This window comes from Mobula birostris, chromosome 6 (assembly GCF_030028105.1).
Source record: "Mobula birostris isolate sMobBir1 chromosome 6, sMobBir1.hap1, whole genome shotgun sequence".
In the NCBI taxonomy this organism is placed as follows: Eukaryota; Metazoa; Chordata; class Chondrichthyes; order Myliobatiformes; family Myliobatidae; genus Mobula; species Mobula birostris.
In genome coordinates this window covers 150,923,666-150,943,342 of record NC_092375.1, presented here as the reverse complement: position 1 = coordinate 150,943,342, position 19,677 = coordinate 150,923,666, and the positions used below count along the sequence as shown (strand labels likewise).

The 19,677-nt window shown below is 40.9% G+C and overlaps 1 protein-coding gene across 2 annotated transcripts in view; it reads right to left on the bottom strand.

The window, feature by feature from the left end:
* The window catches only part of pgap1 (post-GPI attachment to proteins inositol deacylase 1), a 106,217-nt gene that overhangs the window by 54,585 nt on the left and 31,955 nt on the right, over positions 1 to 19,677 (bottom strand). For both annotated transcript variants that reach the window (XM_072261627.1, XM_072261629.1), the window contains exons 13-18: positions 18,398 to 18,478; positions 12,360 to 12,435; positions 12,186 to 12,259; positions 12,043 to 12,094; positions 8,956 to 9,022; positions 3,736 to 3,844 (exon numbers count right to left, since the gene is read on the bottom strand). In XM_072261627.1, the coding sequence (XP_072117728.1) occupies positions 3,736 to 3,844; positions 8,956 to 9,022; positions 12,043 to 12,094; positions 12,186 to 12,259; positions 12,360 to 12,435; positions 18,398 to 18,478 (459 nt within the window). The remainder of the gene's footprint in view (positions 1 to 3,735; positions 3,845 to 8,955; positions 9,023 to 12,042; positions 12,095 to 12,185; positions 12,260 to 12,359; positions 12,436 to 18,397; positions 18,479 to 19,677) is intronic.

The window sequence follows — 19,677 nt, the reverse complement described above, 5'->3', positions numbered from 1 at the left end:
TTTTCTTTATATTTCACCGCATTGGATGCACCCCATTAGCAGCAATTATTTTGTGTTCTTCTGTACAACGCATTAGTTCATTACCAACAACATTATCAATTTTTGCTCTTCAATAGATTTTAACAGGAAAATGTGAATACCATTCCTAAAAATATTGTTAATGGACAGCAGATTGCATACTTCAACAATGATGTTCAGTGAGTGTACACATTTTCATACCAAAAGATTTTACCATCTGAAAAATTCCAAGATGTACAATCATGGTGCCTTAATAGCACTCATTAAACCATTAGCTAATTGCAGCAAAGCTAAAATGAACTGAAATGAACTCTCTTTTCCAATTCATGTGTGCACTATAATAATAGAAAGATGCGGTGTTTACTAAAATCCATGATCTTCAGTAATTTGGTTAATAACTAAATGCAGTACAACAATTAGCATTACTCTTCTGCAAAACTAATTTGAAGTTTTGAAATTAATGTGGAGGAAAGGTTTAATAGGAAGCTGAAGTGAAACTTTTGCACCCAGAGTGCAGTCTGAATCTGAAATGAGTTGTTAGAGGAAGTGGTTGAGGCAAGTATATTAATGACATTTAAAAGATAGTGGACCGATACTGTACATGGATAGGAAAGGTTTAGAGAGACATGGGCAAAACACAGGCAAATGGCACCAGTTTAGCTGGGGATCTTGGACCAACTGGGCTGAAGGACTTGTTTCCATGTTGTATGACCATATGACTTTAAATCTACAAGCAAACACACCATACACTTTCCTCACCACCTTAACACCTGGATTGTCACTTTCAAGGAACAATGGACTTCAACACCAGATCCCCTGTTCATCAATATGAACAGTACACGAATGGTGTTTCTTAATCTACAGAGTAGCTAAGGGCAGAACAGCTAAACCATGTAACTACAGACTAGTGACTGGAGAAAACTCTAAGGGAGAAGACAATTGTTAATTTCGAAAGGAAGGGACTGAACAGGTACTCTCAGCATAGCTTTGCATGGAGGATATCCGGTATGGCTAATTTGATAAGAGTTTTTCGGAGGCAACTAATAAAATTGAATGACAAGTAGTAAGTAGATGCTTTCTGTATGGATTTTACTAATGTGGTAGACTCATTCAGAAGGTTAAAGCAGGGTGAGCTGGCTAACTGAATCTAAAATTAACTTGAAGCTAGATGAGACTGGAGGCTTACAGTCAGTGTACACAAAGATTGGTGCTAGGATCCTTTGTGTTTGCGATATATATTAAGGACTTAGATGAGAATGCAGGAGGTATGATTGTTAAGTTTGCAGATAGCATGAAAGCTGTTGGTGCTGTGGACACCAAACAAGATTGTTTAAGACTACTGGAGAATACAGATCAGATCAGGATGTTGCCTGGATTGGGAAACCTTAGACATGGGGAGAGATCAGCTGTGGTGCAAAGGAAGAGGCAGGATGACCTGAGAGAGGTACATAAAATAAATTGGGTTGTCAGAGTCTCATGGTAGATGTACCAAAAACAAGTTGACATAGGTTAGGTGGCAGGAAGTAAAGGGAATTTGATGAGAAGGAATTTCACCACAGTAGTTGATATACTGGAATGTGCCACCAGAGGTGGTGGTGGAACCAGGAAAAATCACTATGTGCAAGAGACACATTTAGGTAACCACTTGACCTGGCAAGGTTTTGAAGAATATGGTCCTAATGTAATCATACGTGAGTATTATAGATAGACAAAAAGGTCAACATTAACATGGTGAGCCTAAGAGCCTGTTTCTGTGTTGTACAATTTTGGTTCTTTTATTCTAATTTATGTACCAAAGGTTGACCGAGAAACATCTCAGTAAAAGTGGGTACCATTGTTGAAAGAAATTCTCACTCCTCACTCAGTAGATTCTTCTCAAAAGATAATGTGAACTTAATTACATTAATATTCAGCACAAAGATGTGCAAGCCAGATGTTCTTTTAATGGAAATTTTTGACAAAAAGCTCTACAGTTATCCTTTGTAAATATGCAGTTTATCTATAAACCTAACCACCTGAACAAAGCTAACAGCAACAAAAAGCATTGCTTCGATCAGTTCTATTTTCAGACTTTTCCCAAAATGCACTGCCTTTATGCATTTCCCACCTTTTCCTAAGACCTTCTGTTAATGCAATGAACAAACAACAGTGGGCAAACTTTCTCAGCTGAAACGGTGATAGAAAACTCAGCCCACAGAAGACCTCAACGGTAGATCACACGAGTTAGTTATGATCCATTTCAAAACCTGCCTGATTTCAGGAGCAAGCACGGGAGAGCAGGTGTAAGTCAGTTTTGTTGCTCAAACACATTATTGAGAAGCACCTATGTCTTTCTAAAGCAATATAAACAGAGTCAGAAGTGTAGGTTTTCTACAGAAGGGGTGTTGCTAGAGTTAGATATGGAAAATCACAGCACCCTTCATATATTATACTGCCCATCTTTCTTATCAAATTCTCATTATCTGACACCTCAAACTACTTCATTGTTATTCATTCTGATAAAACTTATACAAATGATCATTACCACTGAGTCTTAGCTACGTAACAGAAAGCCAAGCTATTTTACATTGATCCTGCATACACAGCTATCCTTCATTGTACCAACTTCAGTCACTTTCTGTGGGATCTGGCTAGAGACCAGGGAGAATTACATAGCTTTAGTTACCAGTATGATTTCTGGGATCAAGGCCATACTCAAATATCTGCCTGTATTGCACTGCAGAAAGACCTTTCAGATTACTTGCAGATCTTCTTTCACCGAAAAGGTGTTAGTGGTCTGTTGTAATGCAAATTATTTTCCATGGCCAGTCAAAAAGTCAACAACAGGGACATGCAGAAAGGAATTTGTAGTGGTGATAGTGCTACCTCTTTGTGTGATAAAGCATTCAGATGCTTTTGCCAGCATGCCCTGTAGTGAGTGAGATTGTGCTAGACTCAGCCCATTGTGCAAACTCAGCTCCCATGGGACTTACCAGCCCAGACTCCCAATCCATATATGGGGGGGGGGGGGGGGGGCAAACAGAGTGATCCTCTGCACGTAAGCGGTGCCCTGTGACAAAGTGAGGTGTCTTAGTGGGACAGCTAAGGGCTTGGATGGTTTTCTGCTAAGAACATGGCCCCAAAGCCATTCAAATAGCTTTTGATTTTTAAATGAGATAATTTAAAAAACACTAATACCTTAAAATACCAACAAATAATTCAAACATTAAAATAATGGGGCCACTGTATCCCAACTATGGGCGGTATACACTAGAGTCCAATGGAGAAAACAACAAAGCAGGACAGAAGGTGTATTGGTATTAGAACTCACATTCACGTCAGGCTTTTATATTAGCTAGATGTCAGTCAGCTTGATCTGCCCCAGTAAAAGCAAATTATATGATGCATTTAGGGACACAATGTCCACACGGTTTTTTAAGTAGTGCACAGAATCAGGATTCAAGCAAAACAGAATGAGGATTCAAGCAAAACAGAATTAAGACTGCTCTCTGTCATCTCAGACTTTGTTCTTGAGTGTGTAGAATGTCTGATTGCATGTTTACAAGGAAAGAAATTTAGGCTAAAGGTTAAATGTCAGTAATGCCTGTTTTCAAGACAAAACTTTGTAGCATGCTAGAGATCCTGACATTACTGTAAGTTCATAACATTACAATTATCAGGTAATGTGTCATCCAAACACAAAAAAAGCAGAAGGCACAAAGAAAATCAGCAATCTACCTCATATCGACAATTTCTAGTTGTGTGAAGTTGTAACTCTGGTACAGAATTATCATTCTCAGGCCTCGTTCTGTGCAGTTTGGCATAGATCACAGTGGAAGATGGTACACTGAAATTAAAACTCAGCATGTAAAAACAATATCAACATATTAAGTTGTTATGGATCTTTTTTTTAAAGATATAAAGCAAGAAATAATGGCTTGTCAAGCTTAAAAGGCCTTTTACAAGCAATTTGACAGATGAGACACAATTCTCATTTTTAGTCTCATCATCTAGATCCTGTCAATTGTAAAACTCAAATCTGCAGGCAGATATTTGCAATCAGTCAAGGAGTTCAGCACTCCCACACAAACACCAAACTCCTGACACTGCTGGCAAAGTTTAACCATTTTCTAATTGCACTCCAACTTTTGGAACCTGCTGATCAAACCTTAACCAGATTAGATCAAAATCAAGTCATTTTAAGTGATACAAGTTAGATGTTAAAAAAATTGTAGAATTTAATTGATTTTAACAGCCTCTAAAAGTTTTTGGTTGGCAGACACATTCAGTCTTTGACAGCTTTGACAGTTGACAAGGATATGGGGCATGGCTTTACTGCCTGTGTTTCCCCTCAGGCATGTCGTGGGCAGGGTTTATTCTGGCTTGCCCATATGCAGCATGACATCTTGCTTGGCACTTCCTTTGGGCAAAGCATTCCTGTCAGTATCTGTATCTTATTTACGAAGTAATTTGCTAAAGGCAAAATTTTTGCTATGCTTACAACTATGCAATCACTGCTGACAGCATGTTTTGGTCAAGTAGTTTAAATATGGTTTAAAAAAATCATTAGAGATAGTCAAGGGCTCCATTAAGTCTGCACTGAAAATGTTCATTAGTTTGAAACAGCACATACTAAATCTTGATAAAGTTCTATTTGCTCCCTTTCAAACAAAAATGCCTGATAAAAGAAAGAATTATGAGCCTCCTTTAAAAGTGATAAGGCATTGCTTGTTATATATGTGAAAAAGTATCCTTTAGAGTGCTCCAGATGACTATCAGTGCTGACATTCCGCATATAGCTCAGCTGCATTCCCAATAACGAAATGTATCTTTCAATTCACAAATTGCATTAAAACATTTCCGTGGGAAGCACCACAGTACTTTCTAACTTGTAGCCTGAAAGTTCAGTGAATGCCAATTCCCATTACTTCAGCTGTTACCATTAATTCAACAGAGCTCCTTTCCACTAGCAGTTACTCCAGTGGCTGAGGAATTGGTGCAAGCATCAAGGTTTCCGGTTTCTGGATCCTTGGGATCTCTTGTGGAGAAGGTATTACCTGTACAAAAGGGATTACACCTGAACTTGGGGGGGGGGGGGCAATATCCTAACGGGCAGATTTGCTTGAGCAGTTGAGGAGGGTTTAAACTAGCTTAGCAGGGGCATGGGAACCAGAGTGATAGATCAGAGGATAAGGCAGACGGTGGAAAGGTAGAGAGACTATGAGGAAGAATAGGCAGTGGATGGGTTGAGATGTTTTTACTTTAATGCAAAAACTATTAGGAACAACTTTGATGAACTTTAAGAGCATGGATCAGTAGATGCAACAATGATGTCGTAGTCATTACAGAGACCTGGCTGTCACATGGGCAGGAGTGGCTGCTGGATGTTCTGGGCTAGTTGTTTCAAAAGGGACAGGGAGGGAGATAAATAAAAGAGGTGAAGGAGCGGAATTGCTGATCAGTGATAGTATCACAGCTGCAGAAAGGAAGTACTTTGTGGAGAGATTGCCTACTGAGTCCGTGTGGGTGGAAGTCAGATCCAGGAAGGGAGCAATCACTCTATTTGGAGTATTCTATAGTTTTCCATAGCAACAGAGATACCGAGGAACAGACCTGGAGGCTGATTTTGAAGAGGCGCAAAAATAACAGGGTTGTTGTCATGGGGACTTTAACTTCCCTAATAATGACTGACACCTCCTTAGTGCAAAAGGTTTGAAAGGGGTGTAATTTGTTAGTTGTGTCCAGGAAGGATTCCTGACTCAATAAGCAGACAGACCAATTAGAGAAGGGGCTATATTGGATTTGGTGCTAGACAATGAATCAAATCAGGTGTCAGATCTATCAGTCGGAGAGCATTTCAGAGACAGTGACCACAACTCCATGACCTTTATTATAGCCTTGGAGAGGGACAGGTGCAGATGGTGCGGGGAAGTATTTAATTAGGGGAAGGTGGATAATAACGCTATTATCAAGGAACTGGGGAGCATAAGCGGGGAAGGAATGTACTAAAGGAAATGCACAACAGAAATATGGAGGTTGATTAGGGAGCACTTGCTGGGGGTTCTGGATAGGTTTGCCTCATTAAGGTTGGGAAAGGACGGGAGGCTGAAAGAACCAGGGTTGACAAAGGATGTGGAACACCTAAACAAAAGGAAGAAAGGAGCTTACTTAAGGCTAAAGTAGTAAGGATCATGCAGGGCTTCTAGCTTTCCTAAATCCATTCTTCAGCTCCTTTCTGTCTACCGTGTAACTCTGTAAAGGAGCTGAAGAATGGATTTAGGAAAGCTAGAAGGGGGCATGAGAAGGCCTTGGTGGGTAGGATGAAGGAAAACCCTAAGGTGTTCTACACATTTGTAAAGAACAGGAGGATGGCCAGAGTGAGGAACAGGAGAGGAAACGTGCCTGGAGTCAGAGGAGGTAGGGGAGGTCCTTAATGAATACTTGGCTTCAGTATTCACCACCTCTCACTGGTTGTTGTGCCTTTTTGTAATGAGTTTTTTGACCTCACTGGCCACAGAAATGCTGCCAAATGAATGGTGGATGGCAAATATTATGGCTTTGTTCAAGAAAGCGAGTAGGAATAACCCTGGGTATTATGGGCCTGCGAGTCTTATTTCAGTGGTGGGCAAATTATCAGAGAGGATTCTTAGAGACAGGATTTACGAGTATTTGGAGAAACATATTCTGATTAGGAATATCTCCCCCACCCCTTTATCTTTCCCCTTACTGGTTTTTCACCTGGAACCTACCAGCCTTCTCCTTCCCACCCTCCCCCCACCTTCTTTATAGGGCCTCTGCCCCTTCCCTCTACAGTCCTGGCGAAGGGTTCCAGCCCGAAACGTCGACTCATCGTTTCCATGGATACTGCCCAACATGCTGAGTTCCTCCAGCATGTTGTGAGTGTTGCTTTGACCCCAGCATCTGCAGAGTATTTTGTGTTTAATATTCTGATTAGGGATAGTCAACATGGCTTTATAAGAGACAGGGTGATTGAATACTTTGAGGATGTGACAAAGCACGTTGATAAATGCAGAGCAGTGAATGTGGTGTATATGGATTTTAATAAGGCACTTGATAAGGTTCCCATGGATTCTGCTTGAAGGTTAGTGAGCAGAAATGTTCCACAAGGCTCTGTTCTGGGATCCCTGCTCTTTGTGATTTTTATAAATTATCTAAATGAGGAAGTGGAAGGGCGGATTAGTTTGCAGATGACACTAAGTTAGTGGAGTTGTGGATAGTGTGGTGAGTTGTTGTAGGTTGCAACGGGACATTGATAGGATGCAGGATGGAGCTGAGAAGTGGCAGATGGAGTTCAACCCGGAAAAGTGTGGGGTGATTCATTTGGGAAGGTTATATCTGAAGGCAGAATATAGGGTCAATGGCAATCCTTCATTAGCAAAGGGATTGAGTTCAAGAGCTGCAGGGTAATGCTACAGATCTATAAAACTTTGGTTAGACCACACTAGGAACATTGCGTTCAGCTCTGGTTGCCACATTCTGGGGAGGATGTGGAAGCTTTAGGGAGAGTGTAAGGAGATTTATCAAGATGCTGCCTGGACTAGACAGCATGTCTTACAAAGATAAACGGAATGAGCTAGGACTTTTTTCTTTGGAGCAAAGGAGGAGGTGAGATGATTTGATAGAGGTGTACAAGATGATAAGAGGCATAGAGTGAACGGCAGAGACTTTCCAAGGGCAGAAATGGTTAATATAGGGGTGTCATGATTTTAAAGTGATTGGAGGCAAGTATAGGGGCAAGTTCTTTACACAGGGAGTGGTGGGTAAGTAAAACACCTTGCTTGGGGTGGTGGTACAGCCAGATACATTAGGGGCACTTAAGAAACTATTAGGTAGGAACATAGTGCAGACAATAGGAAAATGGGGGCGGGGGGGAGGTTGTAGGAGGGAAGTGTTAGATTAATCTAAGAGTAGGTTAAAATGTCAGAACAACATCGTGAGCTGAAGGGCCTATATTGTGCTGTAATGTTCCATGTTCTGTTAGAGAGAAGAAAATACACAGATACACCATGAGAAACTCTACAACACTGTAATGAAAAAACTAAAAGGATATTGTGTCCTTTTGGCTTGTATATTAAATAGTGTCTCAACTTTTAAAACAGAAGATCAAATGTAATTGCAGTAGCTACATATTCCTTACATAATTTTAAAAAACCACAGCTAGACTGAAATCTGATTTAGTTTTTCTGACAGTGTTTGTTTTCTGATAAAAATATATTTGTAACGTTATCTATCCCTGTGTACAAGAGGCACATGACCAGGAGAAACCTTCGGTTTCTAAATATGATTTTATAACCTGGTGCAGGTTTCCGGATACTCTAACTTAATAGAGCTATGTTGCAAAAAGCCTTGGGTGCAAAATTAGACACCGCTATAGCTTCTAACCCAGAGCAATAAAACCAATTCAGCCCAGCATGAAGGAGCAGCCCAACTAGCACTAGCAACTTTTGGACTTTCACAACCATAATGGCACCCCGTCTCCCCATCCCAGACTTCAAATTTATGCCGCTTCATACTGTCTGTTCCTCTTGAAATTGTATGTACTTTGAGGTCTCCCCTCAGTCTCTAACACTCCAGGGAAGACTATCTAAGTTCGTTCAGTCTCTTCTTATAGCCCATACTCTATAATTCAGGCAACATCCTGGTGAACCTCTTCTGCATCTTCTCCACATCCTTCCTGTGGTGTGGTAACAAGAATGGCACAAAATGTGGCCTGACTAAAGTTTCATACAGCTGCAGCATGAAAGTTCTTTCTGCAGCTACGGCTGAGGCACCAAGGTCAACATTTTCTTGGGAAATAAGATGGCAAACAGAACATAAATGAGAATTTTTTTCTAAAATTAAAATAGTAGAAAAACATACTTCTATAAATATTACGAATGAAAACAAATTTATGCTATAAAATTATGTTAGATCTAACAGTTTATAAGTAAAACTGACCTTGTTGTCACGACAGAATCTTCATGTGACCATGGTACATGAAATCTGTACACATCTGCTGCCTTCCCTGTCAATTAGAAAGAGCCCCTTGTAACAATACTTCCAAATCAAGTTACAATTATTTTCAGCAATCTAGATTACATGATAACAAAAACCAAGTTAAAGGTACTGCATTTTAAACAACAGTTAAACCATTCAGCATGAAAACATCACACATTTACAGGGTAGCTTGACAATCTATTCATGTCATTAATGTTGAAGTCTTTACATCTAATAAAAAAAACTCACTTCCAATAGAAACTCTGGTTACCAAATATATCAGCAGAATTTTGCAGCAGTTTTTGATTCTTGAAGAACATATGAGAACCCTGGTGGGTCTGCTGAAACTGAGAAAGGGGCAAAACCCACTATAATAGATCCAAGGCAGTTCTTGAAGGCTCCTTGAATATTTGCACTATATATTTCCCTTCTCACTCACTAAGCAAGAAGAGATTATGAAATACTAGCAAAAGTACCCCTTACACAAAGACTTCAACATTTGATGCCTTGCAAATCATTGCTGGCGACTTCAATCAGGCTTGAAGAAATCTCTTCCCAATAATCAGCAATATCACCTGCAGCACTAGGGGTCTCAACACATTCGATCACTGCAACGCTACCATCAGGAATGCTGACCATTCCAGACTGAGATTGCATTTTGGGAAATCTGATCATCTTGCTGTTCTCCTAACTACATACAGGCAAAGGCTAAAGAGCAAGGGTCCAGAGGTAAGGACAACAAAGAGGTGGCCGCAGGAGGCAGAGGAGCACCTATGGGATTGCTTCAAGTCGATGGACTGCGCCATGTTTAACGGTTCAAGGATCTGAACAAATACGCCACTGTTGTCATGGACTTCATAAAGACAGCTGTGGAAAAGAATGCCCCCACAAAATCATTAAGTCTTTCCAAACCAGAAGCCCTCGATCAACCAAGAAATACTCAATCTGCTGAAGGCCAGATCAGTGATGTTCAGGTGTGATGACTAAGTAAAATACAAGAGATCCTCCAGAAAGCCATCTCACATGAGAAATGGCAATTCCAGGCCAAATGAATCATAGAAGGATGCTCTACAACTGTAGCAAGGCTCCCACAAAGTAAAACCAAATGAAATATGTGACAAGGTTTTGCTCCCAGTTGAGCTCAATGTCTTTTACGCTCTTATTGATCGACAAAATATGAATGCACCTTCACATACTCCCACAGCTCCTGATGGCCCTGTGACTTCAGTCTCTGAGACCAACATGAGAGTATCCTTCAGGAGGGTGAACCCACGGAAAGCATCTGACCTAGAAACTGGATTAGTCAAAATTTCTGTTACTGTAAATAGTTAAGTGAGTAGATGACGAACTGATCTCTAAAAGTCATAAAGTTAAAGATGAAACATTCTTTTCAACACTTTAAGCAAGATTAGTGTATTATTTTTGTTTTGTACAATTTTACAGTGAAAAACAGGAAAGGAGCACCATGCAAAGGTTCGGGCACCCAAAGAGATATGAGCTCTCAGGTAACTTTTACCAAGGTCTCAGACCTTAATTATCTTGTTAGGGCTATGACTTGTTCACAATCATCATTAGGAAAGGCCAGGTGATGCAAATTTCAAAGCTTTATAAATACCCTGACCCCTCAAACCTGTCCCAACATATCAGCAGCCATGGGCTCCTCTAAGCAGCTGCCCAGCACTCTGGAAATTAAAATAAATGATGCCCACAAAGCAGGAGAAGGCTATAAAAAGATAGCAAAGCATTTTCAGGTAGCCGTATCCTCAGTTTTTAATGTAATTAAGAAATGGCAGTTAACAGGAACGGTGGAGGTCAAGTTGAGGTCTGGAAGACCAAGAGAACTTTCCCAGAGAACTGCTCATAGGATTGCTAGAAAGGCAAATCAAAACCCCCATTTGACTGCAAAAGACCTTCAGGAAGATTTAGCAGACTCTGGAGTGGAGGTGCACTGTCCTACTGTGCAGCAACACCTGCACAAATATGACCTTCGTGGAAGAGCCATCAGAAGAAAACCTTTCCTGCATCCTCACCACAAAATTCAGCGTCAGAAGTTTGCAAAGGAACATCTAAGCAAGCCTGATGCATTTTGGAAACAAGTCCTGTGGACTGAAGAAGTTAAAGTAGACCTTTTTGGCCGCAAAGAGCAAAGGTATGCTTGGAGGAGAAACGGTGCAGAATTTCATGAAAAGAACACCTCTCCAACTGTTAAGCACAGGGGTGGATCAATCATGCTTTGGGCTTGTGTTGCAGCCAGTGGCACGGGGAACATTTCACTGGTAGAGAGAAGAATGAATTCAATTAAATACCAGCAAATTCTAGAAGCAAACATCACACAGTCTGTAAAAAAGCTGAAGACGAAAAGAGGATGGCTTCTACAACAGGATAATGATCCTAAACATACCTCAAAATCCACAATGGACTACCTCAAGAGGCGCAAGCTGAAGGTTTTGCCACGGCCCTCAGTCCCCTGACCTAAACATCATTGAAAATCCATGGATAGACCTCAAAAGAGCAGTGCATGCAAGACAGCCCAAGAATCTCACAAAACTAGAAGCCTTTTGCAAGGAAGAATGGGCGAAAATTCCCCAAACAAGAATTGAAAGACTCTTAGCTGGCTACAGAATGTGTTTACAAGCTGTGATACTTGCCAAAGGGGGTGTTACTAAGTACTGACCATGCAGGGTGCCCAAACTTTTGCTTCGGGCCCTTTTCCTTTTTTGTTATTTTAAAATTGTAAAAAATGGAAATAAAAAAGTAATCTTGCTTAAAATATTAAAGAAATGTGTCATCTTTAACTTTATGCCTTTTGGAAATCAGATCATCTTTTACTCACTTAGCTATTCACTGTAACAGAAATTTTGAACGGGCGGGTGCCCAAACTTCTGTGTGTGCGTGTGTGTGCATGTGCGTGTGGGTATATACACACCCCAAGCATTTTGAAGAATGAAGCTTGACTATTGAGGTGAACACTGACATTGAAATTATGATGCAGTTTAATGACTTACATTAAGAAATAATGAAACAACTTATTTTGTAATGATAACCTACCATCCAAAGATTGGCATTGGCTTTCAATACGGATTTCAAAAGCCTGATGTACCTGAAATGAAAGACAAACATTATGTTTGTGAAAATCATGGATGGATCTCAGAAATAAATTTCTGTGCTCCACTATTCTCACTCTACAGTACCTGATTGAAGGACTGAAGCTGAACATTATGTATCAGACCTGAAGAGTTTATTGAAACTCTGTGAACAGAGGCACCTAAATGGAAATAATAAACTCAAGTTATTCAAAATTCAGTTACCCATGGATATAGTTAATGAAATAGTCAGCAAGAAATATAATTAAGAAAGATAATTACCAAATGACAAGACATGTGTTACTGGGGTAGATATTACTCTAGACCTTGCTGTTAGGTATTCACATTCCATACTGAACTGTCAAAGAATTGACAAAAGAGGGTTGCAGAATTAATAATCATTACTGATGCTTCGAAATTATGTTTCTTCACAGCTTAACCTTCTCTGCATAGAAAACAAAAATATTCTCAACTGCTTCTCAACACAGACATAGTGATGCTGTATTACCAGCAGTAGAAATTTGAAGACTCCAGTTAAACTCCACTTTCAAATGATATTCAATATTTTATTCTCTTATTTAGGAGGAATTTAATTTTGTTAGCCAAATTATATTGCATGGTAGGAAGCAGTAATATTATTATTATTTTCAGACACGTCAGATAACTGCAGAACAAAAAGGTATCACAGCACTGAGAACGTCATCATCAACAATGTCTCACTTGTCCTTCCACTGTCCACGCAAACCAGCCTCCCCTCCTCTGACTCAGTCTACACCTCCTGCTGCCTCAGGAAAGCATCGAACATGAACAAGGATCACTCCCACCCCATTATTCTCTCTTCTCCCATCAGGCAAAAGGGTACAGAAATTTGAAAGCTTGTACCACCAGCTCAAGGACAGCTTCTACCCTGCTGTTATGTACCCCTCAAACACTTAAAGGTGAACTCTTGATTACCCAATCTACCTCGTTGTGCTCCTTACATATCATTTGTCAACCTGCACATTTTCTCTCCAACTGTAACATTATATTCTGCATCACACACAAAATGGTGGAGGAACCCTGCAAGTCAATAAACATCTATGGTGAGAAATAAAAGACTTGATGTTTCAGGGCAAGACCCTTCATCAGGAATCCATCACAGATGCTGTCTGACTTGCTGAGTTCCTCTGACATTTTGTGTGTGTTGCTCAAGATTTCTAGGATTCCCAGAATCTCGTGATTATATTCTTCACTCTCTTTTCCTTTTGACTATTTCTACGGATTTATGTACAGTATAGAGAGCATGCAAACAAACTTTTTTCACAGCACCTCCATACATATGACAATAATAAACTGATGATTCAAACAAAGTTAATTTTTTTAGGGATGATTAAAATGGAAATTGTGGGGTGGGAGACAGAAAGGAAGGTGTGGTATCACCATTGTTGAGACTTGTGAACATTTACAATATCCTTTGAATTTAATACTTGATTTGCATCCCACCAGAGGTTTGATGTGAAAGACTTATTCTCTATATAATGTATAAAGGTGCTACAATGAAAATTTGAACAAAATCTTAAAAAATCAAGCTAGAAAGTGGATTTCACACATTTTTCGTTCACCAAATCAAAGCTGCATTTTCATGCAATGCCAAATTAGACGGGCAATAATAGAGAAAAAATCCTTGCTTTAAAACAAACTATTAACATGGTACATTTGCCCATACATGCAGTCGGACATGACTTGTGCTTCCATCAATGGCAACTGTTTGCTGACCCTGCAGCTGCCATGTCATTTGCTGCCTTGGATATATAATAAAGCAGGGAAAATGTAGGAGGGGGCAAAATAGAGGTGTGGTATACAAATGGAGGGGTTAGGAAAAGAAATAAAAGAACATGTCGGATTCTGATAGAACCTGAAAGCAATAAAGGCATTTAATTGTGCTTTGTGGCATTGCAACCATTGCATTCTGCAGTGACATAAACAGATGTTATCTTCCTTCGTGCTCTCTGCCTATGTAAGGCAGCACACAAAAATTAACATGGAGTTTGTAAAGATAAAAATCAAGTGTCCCAACAGGGATTTTTTAAACTTTGTTCCCAACTTGCTGGGCAATTTGTTCCACATTTTACTGTGAATGAAAGCTCAAGATCAGACCCCAATCTTTTGATCCAATTTATTTTGGCATGTCAAACTTACAACATTCCTTATCAACACATGCCCAAATGTCACCAGGGATCACAGGAATGCTGTGGTAAATCACTGGGACTTTAAGAGGGAATACACATAGTTACTTCAAAGCATGCACAAAATGTTTTTATACTTAATTTAAACATCAAGAAAAAAAACCCAAAAGGTTTTTTTTTTAATTAACTAATCCAGTTTCTTGGTGCAACTTTTTTTGACCTAAAAAAATCCATACTGAGTAAAACTTGCTGAATATAGCATAAGCACACATTTCTTCAAAACAACTAAAGGTTTACTGATCTACTGGGAATTCATTCAATGATTTTGAAACAAATTTCATTGATTAAAAAAGGCTAACCAATCTGAAATCCCCATATGAAATAATAGGACGTCATTGTCCACATGCAGTGGAAAGACATCTATAAGAGTTTTGTATTATGGAGGTCGGTATTGAAGCAGTGTAGAGTTGTCACCTGCTAGTTTGCAAAAAAAAAATTAAATTTGTCCAGATCATGATCCAGTTATTTTTATTAAACAAACATACACACAAGGAGCACCAAAAAATTTTAGATAGAATCTTTGCACTGTATTGCATTTCTCAAGTTTTGGAAAAAATATCAATCTCTACGATCTGTGCAGCACATATGTCAAATGCTGCTGAATTACACAGATTTATTGGTTTTGTATTAAACCTCTTGAGCTGTCAACTTCAGAAAGTTTATCTTACAGTTTACGATGCTAACAACAGGAATTCTACAGATGCTGGAAATTCAAGCAACACACATCAAAGTTGCTGGTGAACGCAGCAGGCCAGGCAGCATCTGTAGGAAGAGGTGCAGTCGACGTTTCAGGCCGAGACCCTTCGTCAGGACTAACTGAAGGAAGAGTGAGTAAGGGATTTGAAAGTTGGAGGGGGAGGGGGAGATCCAAAATGATAGGAGAAGACAGGAGGGAAAGGGATAGAGCCAAGAGCTGGACAGGTGATAGGCAAAAGGGGATACGAGAGGATCATGGGACAGGAGGTCCAGGAAGAAAGACAAGGGGGGGGGGGACCCAGAGGATGGGCAAGAGGTATATTCAGAGGGACAGAGGGAGAAAAAGGAGAGTGAGAGAAAGAATGTGTGCATAAAAATAAGTAACAGATGGGGTACGAGGGGGAGGTGGGGCCTTAGCAGAAGTTAGAGAAGTCGATGTTCATGCCATCAGGTTGGAGGCTACCCAGACGGAATATAAGGTGTTGTTCTTCCAACCTGAGTGTGGCTTCATCTTTACAGTAGACGAGGTCGTGGATAGACATGTCAGAATGGGAATGGGATGTGGAATTAAAATGTGTGGCCACTGGGAGATCCTGCTTTCTCTGGCAGACAGAGCGTAGATGTTCAGCAAAGCGGTCTCCCAGTCTGCGTCGGGTCTCGCCAATATATAAAAGGCCACATCGGGAGCACCGGACGCAGTATATCACCCCAGTCGACTCACAGGTGAAGTGTTGCCTCACCTGGAAGGACTGTTTGGGGCCCTGAATGGTGGTAAGGGAGGAAGTGTAAGGGCATGTGTAGCACTTGTTCCGCTTACACGGATAATTGCCAGGAGGGAGATCAGTGGGGAGGGATGGGGGGGACGAATGGACAAGGGAGTTGCGTAGGGAGCAATCCCTGGGGAATGCGGGGGGGGGGGAGGGAAAGATGTGCTTAGTGGTGGGATCCCGTTGGAGGTGGCGGAAGTTACGGAGAATATGTTGGACCCGGAGGCTGGTGGGGTGGTAGGTGAGGACCAGGGGAACCCTATTCCTAGTGGGGTGGCGGGAGGATGGAGTGAGAGCAGATGTACGTGAAATGGGGGAGATGTGTTTAAGAGCAGAGTTGATAGTGGAGGAAGGGAAGCCCCTTTCTTTAAAAAAGGAAGACATCTCCCTCGTCCTAGAATGAAAAGCCTCATCCTGAGAGCAGATGCGGCGGAGACGGAGGAATTGCGAGAAGGGGATGGCGTTTTTGCAAGAGACAAGGTGAGAAGAGGAATAGTCCAGATAGCTGTGAGAGTCAGTAGGCTTATAGTAGACATCAGTGGATAAGCTGTCTCCAGAGACAGAGACAGAAAGATTTAGAAAGGGGAGGGAGGTGTCGGAAATGGACCAGGTAAACTTGAGAGCAGGGTGAAAGTTGGAGGCAAAGTTAATAAAGTCAACGAGTTCTGCACGCGTGCAGGAAGCAGCGCCAATGCAGTCGTCGATGTAGCGAAGGAAAAGTGGAGGACAGATACCAGAATAGGCACGGAACATAGATTGTTCCACAAACCCAACAAAAAGGCAGGCAGAGCTAGGACTCATACGGGTGCCCATGGCTACACCTTTAGTTTGGAGGAAGTGGGAGGAGCCAAAGGAGAAATTATTAAGAGTAAGGACTAATTCTGCTAGACGGAGCAGAGTGGTGGTAGAGGGGAACTGATTAGGTCTGGAATCCAAAAAGCGTAGAGCTTTGAGACCTTCCTGATGGAGGATGGAAGTATATAAGGACTGGACATCCATGGTGAAAATAAAGCGGTGGGGGCCAGGGAACTTAAAATCATCGAAAAGTTTAAGAGCATGAGAAGTGTCACGAACATAGGAAGGGATTGAACAAGGGGTGATAAAACCGTGTTGAGGTATGCAGAAACGAGTTCGGTGGGGCAGGAGCAAGCTGAGACAATAGGTCGGCCAGGACAGGCAGGTTTGTGGATCTTGGGTAGGAGGTAGAAACGGGAAGTGCGGGGTGTGGAAACTATAAGGTTGGTAGCAGTGGATGGGAGATCCCCTGAGCGGATAAAGTCGGTGATGGTGTGGCAGACAATGGCCTGGCGCTCCTTAGTGGGGTCACGATCGAGGGGTAAATAAGAGGAGGTATCCGCGAGTTGTCGCTGTGCCTCGGCAAGGTAGAGGTCAGTACGCCAGACTACAACAGCACCCCCCTTATCGGCGGGTTTAATAATAAGGTTAGGATTAGTGCGGAGGGAGTGGAGAACAGAGCGTTCCAAAGGAGTGAGGTTGGAATGGGGACAAGGTGCGGTGAAGTCGAGACGGTTGATGTCCCGTCGGCAATTAGCGATAAAGAGATCCAGAGCAGGCAGAAGACCAGAGCGGGGTGTCCATGAAGAAGAGGAGGGTTGAAGACGGGAGAAGGGGTCATCGGTGGGGGTGGAAGAGTCCTTGCTGAAGAAGTAGGCTCGGAGACGGAGACGGCAGAAGAAAAGTTCCGCATCATGGCGAACACGGAACTCGCTGAGGTGTGGGCGAAGGGGGACAAACGTAGGATCTTGCGATCTTTGCCTAACATGACAAAGTAAAAAAAACGGCGATTGCAGGCGTGAATCCGACGGAGGATGAAATAACGGGTAGGACCATTACAGACGGCGAAGAAAGCGTCCCGAAGGTGTGGAAGGGTCTGGGATAGGGACACCAAGTACCTCCTCATTACGATGCTAGTTGTTTCTCTTTCAGATCAGTTAAACTGAAATAGTAAACATTTCCCCTTATCTAAAAATAACATGACATTATACATCACAAGTTTATAAGAGAAACACTCATATTTCATTTTATTTCAAAATATACATAACATATATAATACTAGCTTTCCAGATACATATTGTATATTTCATAAACTTCTTAAGATGTTACAGGAATTTTGTTTCAAGTTAGTAGTAAGTAATTATTCCGCAATCAGTTATCACATACAGAAAAAGTAAGATCTCAACTCTATTTTATTATTATAGTGCTTGTTCCCTGGTCATAGATACTTTGCTGCTGCATTCATTTAAGGGTGCATGCAAGAACAATGCAAAGCTGGCAAGAGTTGTGTTTGTTCATTCCACCTCCAACCCAATGGCTAACACAGTATTATCTATAAATAATAAGGATATGCAATAAAAATTTGGGAAAAAAACTACAGATGCTGGTATGTGAAACAAAAACAGAAATGGTGGAAGAACTCAATAATTAGCCATGTTCTTCTAGGGATGCTGTTCTTATTGCATTTAACATTTGTTTCTTTTATTTAAAACTAAAGGAATAAAAAAAATTGAGACTACGTCAGTCATAAAAGGGCTGAAATCTTTACTGAACCATCCTTACAAAAATATTTGGTATCAGTAGAATAGACAAGCTGTTTTATTTTGTTTTCACTTACCTTTTTATTAACACTAGCCCTAGATACATGAATGACAAAATGAGAGAAAGAACGATACTCTTCCAGATTGAAGTTCGCTATCTGAAATGCAAACAACAGAATATGATAACTGGTTTGCATCCTAATGCAATCAACAAATTTGGGGGGAAAAAAAACACACAGGATAATCCTAACTGAAAATCATGCATGTTCACTGGAATGCTCGCCCTATTTGCTAAGCAGTTATCAGAGTCAAATAATAGAATTTACAAATGGGGGAAAATATCAGACAATCAAAAACATATTTTACATAGTTCTTTGATTAGAGCTAGGCTACATAATCTTTTGTGTGGTTTACTTCACTGGTAAATTAAGAATTGTTTATAAATTATACAAAAACACAATAAATAATTGCAGCTGTAGTTCAGATGGCATCTCAATACTACTCTGTCGCTCAATGAGACTTTTTCCTTCAGTGTCCCTTCCTTGGAAATGATTTGGAAAATGCGTAGCTCGGGTGGTCGATGGTTGGGTTGAGTTATTCTCAGACCTTGGCAATTTACTTGCAGATGTTTCAACACCATACGAGTAGACATCAACAGTGCACGGAACAAAGCAAGCTGTTGGACAAGACCGATGTGGTCTACAAAATCCAGTGCAGGGTCAGCAGCAAATATCACGTCAGCCAAACTGGGAAGAAGCTATCCACCAGGATCCATGAACGTCAACTAGCAGTCAAGCAACATGACCAACTCTCCCTGATCTCTACCCATGAAGATCAAGAGGGGCACAAATTTGACTGGGCATCAGTGAGAGTCATGGCACAGGCAAACATGTGGCATGCAAGAGAATTCCGAGAAGCTTGGTTTTCCACAAACCATTCTGTAAACAGAATGTAGACCCTGATCCCATTTATGAGCCAATGTGGGTAAAATTCCAGACCACAATGCATAAAGTTCGCCACGCAACCAGTGATGAGACTTTCTCCCTACATCACAATTGAGTTTCCAAAATGACGACCAATCAATTGACTGATAAGTATATGAAGGCTAAACGTTTGGAGAACACACCACAATTAACAGCACACTGATGATGTCTCCTTGTATGGTGACGAAACGTTTGCAAGTAAATTGCCAATATCGGAGAACATCTCAACTCAACCAAAAGATTTTTTCCTTTAATGCCAGTTCCTTAATATTAATTTAATAATCCTCAACTCCCATTTCATCTGGGAATTTCTTCATGGGACATGAATATTCTCCGTAACTCTGCCTCCATGGTCTTGTTGTGTGATGAATTCC